Source organism: Gobio gobio, assembly GCF_949357685.1.
Source record: "Gobio gobio genome assembly, chromosome: 19".
NCBI lineage: Eukaryota > Metazoa > Chordata > Actinopteri > Cypriniformes > Gobionidae > Gobio > Gobio gobio.
Window position 1 is genome coordinate 4,455,211 of NC_137112.1, and position 12,059 is coordinate 4,467,269.

The 12,059-nt window shown below is 38.2% G+C and overlaps 1 protein-coding gene across 1 annotated transcript in view; it reads left to right on the plus strand.

Annotated features, from left to right (window-relative positions):
* Positions 1 to 12,059, plus strand: part of gli2b (GLI family zinc finger 2b) — a 145,894-nt gene that overhangs the window by 82,697 nt on the left and 51,138 nt on the right. Inside the window, exon 3 of the mRNA XM_079843722.1 lies at positions 3,747 to 3,852. Within this exon, the coding sequence (XP_079699848.1) occupies positions 3,747 to 3,852 (106 nt within the window). The remainder of the gene's footprint in view (positions 1 to 3,746; positions 3,853 to 12,059) is intronic.

Here is a 12,059-nt window from a genome sequence, read left to right on the forward strand (position 1 = left end):
CCAAACCCGTAAGACTGTCGTTCATCTTCGAGACACAAATTAAGCTCTTTTTGATGAAATCTGAGAGCTTTCTGTCCCTCCATTGACAGCTACACAACTACCACTATAACGTTTCCAAAAGTTCATAAAGAGATCATAAAACGAATCCATACGAATTGAGCGGTTTAGTCCAAATTTTCTGGAGACACGATAGCTTTACATGATGATTTTTAAATTGTCAAAGACTACATCCGGATTGGGTTCAGAACGATGATCAAACACAGATGGAGTAGAGTAGATCGAGTCCGTCAACATCCCCGAAGCTTTACATTTCATTCGTAACGTTAGGCAGTTTTGAACTTATGTATGCTGTTTAATATTTGATGATCGCGTTGTTTTACATTTGCATAAACAATGCTTCTATCGCATATTTCTGCTGCTTCTTTGTCTGTGTTTCGATCTGGAGATTCTGTATTCTTTCAGAAGATGCGTAATAGCGTCCCTACTGTATAACAGGGAAAACATGGATGACAGGAAAAATCAGTCAATTGTGGGGAACGAGTTAAAATAGATTTGAAGTAAATCAAGTTTTCTTTATAATAAATATTTTCAAACAATGTAAGTTTATAAGACGTGTGTAAAACTTTATGGAAAAAATTATTTAAAGGAACACTTTTTTTTAAACAGTTTTATCGTTTTCGAATCCATTCAGCCGATCTCCGGGTCTGGCGCTAGCACTTTTAGCATAGCTTAGCATAGATCATTGAATCTGATTAGACCGTTAGCATCTCGCTCAAAAAATGACCAAAGAGTTTAAATATTTTTCCTATTTAAAACTTGACTCTTCTGTAGTTACATCGTGTACTAATGATCTATGCTAAGCTATGCTTAAAGTGCTAGCGCCAGACCCGGAGATCGGCTGAATGGATACGAAAATGGTAAAACTCAACTGTTTAACTCTAGGGGAGTTGGAAAATTAGCCTTTTTCTCCAAAAAGTGGAGTGTTCCATTAAAAGGACCTTTCTGAAGTTGTGTGATGGTTGTGTGCAGGGCTTGACATCAACACCCGCCAACCGGCCGAATGTGTGTGTACTTCAGCAGTGGCGTGTAACGCAGTCACTCCTACTAGCCAAGGGTTGAATTTTATATATAATATATGCATTTTTCAATTGTAGTCTTTTAAAGAGGCATCTGAAATAATAACCAAAGTGCAATGTAGTGTTGTAAAACAGCCACTAAAATGACTGATGAAAAGGGGAGGCATCATCCTGCAAGCTTTTTAAACTCCTGATGAGCACATTTACTAGAATTGATCACGTTCTATTGTATTTATTGTGGTAAATTTTGACTAGTTGTAGAATTTATAATAGATAATCAGTTAAGGGAATAGATTTTTCACTAAGGATGTATATCTGTGGCATGTTGTAGCTATAGAAAGAAAAAGTGAACATTGGCCTGCGTGGTAATGAGGAGCCGTTGCTTTTTAAATAAACCCTTATTGTAACAAATGCTATAGTTAAACAACTAGAAGAAATAAATGTTCCTTTTAACGCTGAGTACAAGTTAGAAAGAGCTTTAAAATATTGACTAAAAAATCCCCCATAACCACGCCCCCAATAAAGCCCCGCCCCCTATTTTTTCCACTTCAAGCACTGGCCACAATTGACCAAAAATGTTCCGCCACCATTCTCCTAAATGTCTCTTTTATGTTTCACGGAGAACACATGAAGGTGAACGCATGTTTTTGGGCGCACTATCCCTTTAAGCTTTACATTATGTAAATACGAAGAGAGACAGGAAAAGCAGCGGGTCATTTCCTGTCCTTTGGGACGGTCTTGTCTGCCATTCTGAAGGGGAACAAAGTGACAAAGAAGCAGAGAGAGAGAGAGAGAGAGAGAGAGAGAGAGAGAGAGAGAGAGACTGCTGACTCACACTAGTTCTGTTGAGTGTATGAATCCTCCGGAGGAGCTGCTGAGAACCCCAGGTGTAGATAATGACCCGTGACCCCTGACCTCCACGGGTCACCCCTCACCCTCCCACTGCTGCCGCCCTAAAGAATGTTAATACAGTCCAGAGATCAGCTGATTCACTGACCCTCCGCTCATTCCTGCCAAGTCAAGCATTACTAGCACCAGTGTCCACACTGTTAAAGGGTTAGTTCACCCAAAAATGAAAATTCTGTCATTAATGACTTCCCCTCATGTCGTTCGACACCCGTCAGACCTCCGTTCATCTTCAGACACAAATGAAGATATTTTAGTTGAAATCTGATGGCTCTGAAAGGCCTCTCAAGACTCTTAAAAGCTACTAAAGACGTCGTTACAAAGTCCATCTCACTACAGTGGTTCTACAATAACTTTATGAATCGGCGAGAATAGTTTTTGTGCGCAAAAAAACCCTAAATAACGACTTATATAGTGATGACGATTTCAAAACAAAGCATCATGAAGCTTCGAAGCGTTATGAATCAGTGAGTCGAATGATGATTCGGATCGCGTGTCAAACCGCCAAACTGCTGAAATTTGGCGATTCAAACTGCTGAATCGACTCACTGATTCATAACGCTTCGAAGCTTCATGATGGCGTGTTTTGAAATCGTCATCACTATGTAAGTCGTTATTTAGGGTTTTTTTGCGCACAAATTCAAATTTGTCGCCGATTCATAAAGTTATTGTAGAACCACTGTAGTGAGATGGACTTTGTAACGACGTCTTTAGTGTCTTTTAAGGGTCTTGAGAGTGAACCGTGCCATTGAGCCAATGGAGGCCTTTCAGAGCATCAGATTTACACTAAAATATCTTCATTTGTGTTCTGAAGATGAACGGAGGTCTTACGGGTGTCGAACGACATGAGGGTGAGTAATTAATGACAGAATTTTCATTTTTGGGTGAACTAACCCTTTAATGATGTGACATTTCGACATTCACATTTATCTGTATAGCGCTTTACGGAAAACGCACGCTTCTACATTACAGTTGTAAGATTGGCTAACATCATGTATTCATTTAGGCAGAAACAATGAGCTCGATAGAGGCTAATTAGAAAGGAAAGCTAGTTAAGACAACGGCTCTTTGCATATGGCACTATAAAGTTCAGCCGCGGTTTCCCGTTATCATAACTGCTAATGAAGGCCTGTTGACCTTTAACGGGACGTCCCGAGCCAACGGAGGCTTTATTGCAGGAAAGTGCTGATTCTGATTCTCTCTGGGCTCAAATAAAACGATCCAGCCAAAGGAGTTATGATGAAAAGAAACGGCAGACTGTAAAACGCAACAGCTTTTAGTCTCTCATTAGTTAGTGTGTTTGATTTCAAAACAAGGCCTAACCTCCTCTGATTTGACGCCCGAGCCGGTTTGGACGCGGTGGACTCGGCTCAGTTTGGGGGATGCTCCGGTTGGCATGAGGCGGGAATGCCGAGGAATGTTCTCCCCGCGCTGTCAGCCCCAGTTTGCGTCCCGGATGGGTTTTTCCTTCACAACGTCCATCATCTGTGCGAGTTCAAAGAGCGTCTAGCTGCAGGTCTTTGTCAAAAGCCCAGTTGGATATCTTTTATGTTGGGGATGTAGGATTTCTTAGGATACTTTGATTATTTATTTATTCCTCCACTCTTGTGTGATAGTGCCAATATTTTACACGAAACTGCTCAGCGCGCTCTGAAATCCATGTTACTTTATTGTAGCGCGGGTGCCTTTGAAATTTCTTTTTTGAAAGTCTGGCTTTTTCTCAACTCCTCTCTCTCTCTCTCTCTCTCTCTCTCTCTTTTTCAGGCCCTCATCACATCTTCCCGACTTTCCATTCTCCGATCCCCATCGACGTGCGTCACCATGAGGGGAGATACCACTACGAACCCCATGCGCTGCACGCGTTGCACGGGTAAGCCTGCAGCCCTGTCCGTTTCTGGCTCTGGTCCTCAGTGTTTGTGAATATAAATAACCTCTGCGCTCGCAAATAAAGCGTCTGCTTTGTTTATCCCTGCGGTCAGAGTGCATGCAGACATGCAACATTCAAATGTAATCACAGACACAGGTGATCCCGAACCAACTGGCGCATGTGTTTGATGCTGGAAAATTCATAAAAAGCATGCGTGTTTACGACTGATTATGAAGACGCAAAAACTGGGCTACGTCATTCAGTTCTTGATTTAGCCATTTAGAAAACACTTAAACCCTCGCCTTGTTTTCCGTGCCAGACAAAAATCCCAAAATCTCAAATCCTGCAAACAGATCAATGCAATTCATGGGATCAAACGTCTGGAAAGGAGAATATAAACTTTTCTTCTCTCATCTTACTCTCGTTTATTTCTTTCATTTAACTTCCTTTTTTTTTGTTTGACTGTCATGTCAGATGTTTTGGCGTGTAAGATATCCGCTTGCTCTTTCATATCTCAGGACACAAAAGATTTCAGTTTTAAGTATCAATTTTGTCTGAGATTATGTGTATAAACCTGTAAAATTAGCATTATTTGATCTTGGGAGAATGTGGTGAGAAATGGTGGAGCTCATATTGACTGACCTTTGGTTGCAGACTTTGGTGTCTTAAAAGCTGAGCACATTGTTGAGATCTTTGCGAAAACTGTAGAGACGCATCTAAGATTGCATGTAAGAATCATGTAGTGACAGCTTTTAGTATCAATTTTGTCAGGACATGAGAAATCAAATTTGCCTTGATCTTTTTTCAGTTGCGAGAAAAAAGTCGGAATTGTGTGATATAAAGTCAGAATAATTGTGAGATATAAAGTCAGAATAATTGTGTGATATAAAGTCAGAATAATTGTGAGATATAAAGTCAGAATTGTGAGATATAAAGTCAGAATAATTGTGAGATATAAAGTCAGAATTGTGTGATATAAAGTCAGAATTGTGTGATATAAAGTCAGAATTGTGAGATATAAAGTCGGAATTGTGAGATATAAAGTCAGAATTGTGTGATATAAAGTCAGAATTGTGTGATATAAAGTCAGAATTGTGAGATATAAAGTCGGAATTGTGAGATATAAAGTCAGAATTGTGTGATATAAAGTCGGAATTGTGAGATATTAAGTCAGAATTGTGTGATATAAACTCAGAATTGTGAGATATAAAGTCAGAATTGAGAGATATAAAGTCGGAATTGTGAGATATAAAGTCAGAATTGAGAGATATAAAGTCGGAATTGTGAGATATAAAGTCAGAATTGTGAGATGTAAAGTCAGAATTGTGTGATGTAAAGTCAGAATTGTGAGATATAAAGTCGGAATTGTGAGATATAAAGTCAGAATTGTGTGATGTAAAGTCAGAATTGTGAGATATAAAGTCGGAATTGTGAGATATAAAGTCAGAATTGTGAGATATAAAGTCAGAATTGAGAGATATAAAGTCAGAATTGTGAGATATAAAGTCGGAATTGTGAGATATAAAGTCAGAATTGTGAGATATAAAGTCAGAATTGAGAGATATAAAGTCAGAATTGTGAGATATAAAGTCAGAATTGTGAGATATAAAATCAGAATTGTGAGATATAAAATCAGAATTGAGAGATATAAAGTCAGAATTGTGAGATATAAAGTCAGAATTGTGAGATATAAAGTCGGAATTGTGAGATATAAAGTCAGAATTGAGAGATATAAAGTCAGAATTGTAAGATATAAAGTCAGAATTGTGAGATATAAAGTCAGAATTGTGAGATATAAAGTCAGAATTGTGAGATATAAAGTCAGAATTGTGAGATATAAAGTCAGAATTGAGAGATATAAAGTCAGAATTGTAAGATATAAAGTCAGAATTGTGAGATATAAAGTCAGAATTGTGAGATATAAAGTCAGAATTGTGAGATATAAAGTCGGAATTGTGAGATATAAAGTCAGAATTGTGAGATATAAAGTCAGAATTGAGAGATATAAAGTCAGAATTGTGAGATATAAAGTCAGAATTGAGAGATATAAAGTCAGAATTGTGTGATATAAAGTCAGAATTGAGAGATATAAAGTCAGAATTGTGAGATATAAAGTCAGAATTGTGAGATATAAAGTCAGAATTGTGAGATATAAAGTCAGAATTGTGAGATATAAAGTCAGAATTGAGAGATATAAAGTCAGAATTGAGAGATATAAAGTCAGAATTGTAAGATATAAAGTCAGAATTGAGAGATATAAAGCCAGAATTGTGAGATATAAAGTCGGAATTGTGAGATATAAAGTCAGAATTGTGAGATATAAAGTCAGAATTGAGAGATATAAAGTCAGAATTGTGAGATATAAAGTCGGAATTGTGAGATATAAAGTCAGAATTGTGAGATATAAAGTCAGAATTGTGAGATATAAAGTCAGAATTGTGAGATATAAAGTCAGAATTGTGAGATATAAAATCAGAATTGAGAGATATAAAGTCGGAATTGTGAGATATAAAGTCAGAATTGTGAGATATAAAGTCGGAATTGTGAGATATAAAGTCAGAATTGTGAGATATAAAGTCAGAATTGAGAGATATAAAGTCAGAATTGTGAGATATAAAGTCAGAATTGTGAGATATAAAGTCGGAATTGTGAGATATAAAGTCGGAATTGTGAGATATAAAGTCAGAATTGAGAGATATAAAGTCAGAATTGTAAGATATAAAGTCAGAATTGTGAGATATAAAGTCAGAATTGTGAGATATAAAGTCAGAATTGTGAGATATAAAGTCGGAATTGTGAGATATAAAGTCAGAATTGTGAGATATAAAGTCAGAATTGAGAGATATAAAGTCAGAATTGTGAGATATAAAGTCAGAATTGAGAGATATAAAGTCAGAATTGTGAGATATAAAGTCAGAATTGAGAGATATAAAGTCAGAATTGTGTGATATAAAGTCAGAATTGAGAGATATAAAGTCAGAATTGTGAGATATAAAGTCAGAATTGTGAGATATAAAGTCAGAATTGTGAGATATAAAGTCAGAATTGTGAGATATAAAGTCAGAATTGTGAGATATAAAGTCAGAATTGTGAGATATAAAGTCAGAATTGTGAGATATAAAGTCAGAATTGAGAGATATAAAGTCGGAATTGTGAGATATAAAGTCAGAATTGTGAGATATAAAGTCGGAATTGTGAGATATAAAGTCAGAATTGTGAGATATAAAGTCAGAATTGAGAGATATAAAGTCAGAATTGTGAGATATAAAGTCAGAATTGTGAGATATAAAGTCAGAATTGTGAGATATAAAGTCAGAATTGAGAGATATAAAGTCAGAATTGTGAGATATAAAGTCAGAATTGTGAGATATAAAGTCAGAATTGTGAGATATAAAGTCGGAATTGTGAGATATAAAGTCAGAATTGAGAGATATAAAGTCAGAATTGTAAGATATAAAGTCAGAATTGTGAGATATAAAGTCAGAATTGTGAGATATAAAGTCAGAATTGTGAGATATAAAGTCGGAATTGTGAGATATAAAGTCAGAATTGTGAGATATAAAGTCAGAATTGAGAGATATAAAGTCAGAATTGTGAGATATAAAGTCAGAATTGTGAGATATAAAGTCAGAATTGTGAGATATAAAGTCAGAATTGTGATATAAAGATATAAAGTCTCAATTGTGAGAAAAAATTTTAAATTGCGAGATATAAAGTTAGAATGGCAAGAAAAAGTCTTGTGTTTGGTGTTTGTACGATTAAAACAGTAGGCCAGTAAGAGCTGTGTGTGTAAACCTCACTCCCCTGATCTGGAGGCTGAGGTCTTTAGCCTCCTTGTTAGCACGCCGGAGACCCGGTTTGATTCATGCTCGGAGCAGGTTGAGTAGGACCGGTTATATTTGGTGCCCTGACCTGGGGGTGATTGTAACGTAGGCCAGTAAGAGCTGTGTGTGTAAACCTCACTCCCCTGATCTCAAGAAGTGCGGTCTTTAGCCTCCTTGTTAGCACGTTTGCCTCTCACGTGGTTCGAATCCCGCTCAGAGCGGGTCGAGTAAGACCGGTTACACAGGCTAAACAAAATGAATACCCTGAGGATACATTGAAGTCTAATGAAACGAAACGGTCGGTCTGTGTAAGAAACCGAATATTATTTACAACATTACTACTTATAATCCACAGCCTCTGCAAACGTTTATGAGTGTGAGCTTCCTGTCGCATTATGGCGTATGCAACTTAATTTCATTGGACCCTATCATGAACACGACAGCATGCAAGTGTGTTCTGCTAGTTTCAGCCCGTTCTCATGTTCATGTCCAGCTCCACGTTGTTTAAATATCAAATGCACTGGCGCATCTGTTCACCGATGGGCGTCTGGTCTGAACACCAGGTGTGATCAGGAGCATTGTTGGAGTGTTGCTATTGTGAGGAACTGAAAACCACTGAGACCAACACAAACCTGCTCTAAAGTCAATAGTGCAGTATTTTATGTGTTATTTAAAGGGCGTGTTAGTAATATGAGCCTATAGGCGGTGCACAACGCGCATACACTCTGCTTGTTACACACACAGGGATGCGCAGCAGCACACACACATTTTTAAATATTAAAAATAAAAGGATTCCTCCCTGGAGAAGCGTTCAGTCTTTCCGCTCGCATGCGAATCCGCCCTGGTGCGAGTGCAATTGGCTTTTAAAGGGAAAGGGAGATAAGACTCTGATTGGCTTATTGCACGTTACACCCAAAACACACCCATGACTCATTAAGAGACTCTTTTGGACCTGTGCAGACTGTTTTTTCCGTCGTTAAACTAGCAAAAGTGGATTCGGAGACGCCCTAAGTGTTTCAGATCATGCGCTCAGATCGTTAAAATAGGGCCCTTTCTTTTAAGTATCCATTTTGTCACCTCAGATCATTTGATCTTGGGAGAATCTGATTAGAAATTGAGTTCATTTTAAGACTTTTGATTGCAGTCTTTGAGCACATTGTTGAGAAACTCAAGAGGAGACAGATGTGGGATTACTGGGGAGAGTTTTTAGTGTTGTTCCTTGGAAGAATTTGATGAGAAATGTTTGAGCTCATATTGAGATCTAAGTTGCACATTGATTAGGTCTTTGCTGAAGCTCTAGAAGTGATGCATTGAGAGAGACGTGAAAATCAGGACATTTCATTGTCTCAGATATAGTCCATCAGAAATAACAAATGATGTGCTCAAACCTATCAATCTTTACACTGAGATCTCTGACTTTGGTGTCTTGAAAAAGCTGAACACATTAGGTGCGTTTACATGGAGCACTGTAATCGGTTTAAAAGTCCAATCCGAATTAAAATACTCCATATAAACACCTCAATCGGAATAAAAAGGGCCAAACCGAATGAAATTGTAATGGGTTTGAGAGGGGTGGGATAAACCTTTTCATGAACCGATCAAACGAAAAATTCCACCATGTAAACGATCTGATCTGATTACTTTGAGTGCACGTCTTTCTGTGACGTGATATACAGCGCGCGCCTCCACATGAAGAGCGCGCGCCGCGCTCACACCAGGCTAATGTTGACAAGAGAGGAAAGTTCATTTTTCTGAGGTATTAAACGTTTTATTTCGTAACATGTTATGAACATGATGTTTGAATAATGACACAGACATAGCCTGGCTACACCATCTCATCTTGACAGCGTTTGTCCTATTGGCTTCAACTGCGCCTGACAGAACAAGATTCTTAAACTTTACGACAAATAATAAATAGCTTTTATAAAACTGAACAAGTCCTGGTGGCCGTTGAGAGCTGCCATTTCAACGGGGAACATTCAAGCTGCTCTCTGTTTCTCGTTAGTTAAGTAAAAAAATTAAAATTCAATAACTGCTTCAAATTGGTTAAGTAACATAACCCACAGTCTACTTTAATTACTTTTGTTAATATTTATACCTTTGTGATTATGGTATCTTTCCTTAATCATCTGAAATATATATGTTTAGTACTACTAGTAATGATGCTGAGCACGTCTTGAATGCTTCATTCATGTTTCACCGTATATCCTATGTTTTTATTAATAATTTGAGTGCATTTTATTGTTAATTTTGTGTTTTTCAAAATAAATGAATTGAATTCATTTTTGATTCCGCATTCATCATTCACAGCTGTTGAAATAGCCATTGTATAGGACATAAATTAGATTAAACTACTGCATGTCCGCCCACAGAAAAATAAATAAATATAAAAATTACCAACACAGAACTATTGATCCACGATACGTAACGAATCTGAGGCGGCAGACAAACTGTGCGCATGTCACAAAAGGATTCCTACTGAAAGTCAGCACATGTAAACACCAGATGGGTTTAGATAACGCCTCATGTAAACAGTCCAATCGGAATGATTTTAATCGGAATGACAAAAAAGTGCGCATGTAAACTTGGCTATTGTTGAGATGTCTTCCGAAAGGAATCAAGACTTCAGCATTTGGTCTAGGAGAAATGTAGAGTTTAGGCTCCCCAAACAGAGCTCTTCCTTGCGTTAGCTCCTCAGCCGTCCAGCCCAGAGGTCTTGTTTTTCCCAGCATGCTCTGGTTCAGGTGTGTCGAGCCGCTGCAGTAATGTAGGTTAACCCCTAGACCTTCAGAGCTTCATGCGTCCCACGTGGCGGCGGCGTTATTGTAGAAACGGAACATAAAGTGGGCCGCGCTAGTTTTTGAAGTTACACTTTGTTGTTTTTTCCTTAAATACAACACCTTGGAGGGTTTTTTTCCCCCCTCTCCTCGTCTTTTTTGAAACGGGGTCTGGAGGCTCGAAGGAAGGTTTATCTTAAAAGAGCAGAATAAATCGATAGAATTCTCGAAGTAGCGTTGTTACATTTAAATTCACAGATTTTGATGGTGATACATTCGGCCGGCCCGCTAGCAGCTAGCCTATTCATCACACATAGAGCCGCTATGTTGGGGGGAGACTAGCTGTCTCAACACTCGCTCGCCTTGATTAATGTGATTTGATCTTGACAGTGGACCCCTAATTCATCAAGACCTTGATCTGGCTGTCTTTTCCTCTGCCTGAGCCAAATTCATCTAATTACAGGGACATTGTGCAGCAAATTAAGCGCGGTGTCGCCCGTGGCAAGCCGGGACACTTTGTTACAGTCGCCGGGCGGCATGTCAAGGGTCTCCGAGCTGATTGTCTAACATGACATCTCCATACAGTTCGTTTTATCATTGTTTGCATATAAAATAATGAGGGTGCTGGTTATTTTGTCAGAGCTGTCAGCCGAGCGGCCGCAGGAAGCTTCCCCTATGGATATCTTGCTTTCGTTCTTCATTTTTTTCCCCCTGTTTGACAAAGCGAGCTGGCTTTTTTTTTCCCGGAGCTGGCTGAAATGACAACGGACGGTGCGATTCATCTGCGCGGAGGACAGGAGCGCCGTGGGAATCCTCCCATGCGGAGGGAAGAGAGCGCGGTGACTTCCGAGCGAACCTCCCACTTGTCAGCGTCGCTTCCCGACAAGCCGAGTGTCAGAAAGCTTCCAGCGAGACGTCAGGCCTGGAGAAAGACGCGTCCGCTGCTCCGATGCTGCAGGAAATCATGTGTGCTTATAGTAGCAAAACGAACAAATCAAGAGTAGGGCTGCACACTTCATCCGATCGTGGGAATATTAGAGCGCATAAAGCCTGCTGTTTAAATCTGAAGTCTCAGTTTGCATGAGGGGGACAAGTCCACCCCGATAATTAGAAATGGCCAAATTGCAGTGTTCATTTTGACAGCATATTTTGATTTAGTTTTAGTCATAGTTTAGTCACCTGAATTGTTTTTAGTTTTAGTCTAGTTTTAGTCGACTAAATATCAAAATGTAAATCTACAGTAGATTAGTCTCTTAAAATCTAATGAGTTTAGTTCAATTGTAATACATTAAGCATTTAAGCATCACATAACCGACTGTCACTTGAACTGACATTTTGACATCATTTTGTTTTTGACATTAAAAATACACGAAAGAGCTCAATTCACTTTTTTGTCTGTTTTTTAAAAACATCTATATAGTTTTTATAACTTTGTATTTCTGTTTTAGTTAGTATATCATGTTAAGCTAAAGCTTCAAATAAGTTTGTTTATTTATTTTTTTTATTTCAGTTACATTTATTTAATTTCAAGTAATGAAGATTTTTTTTATGGTTTTAGTGAACTATTATAACCCTGATACTTTATTGAATATGTGTCAAATGCTGGTCT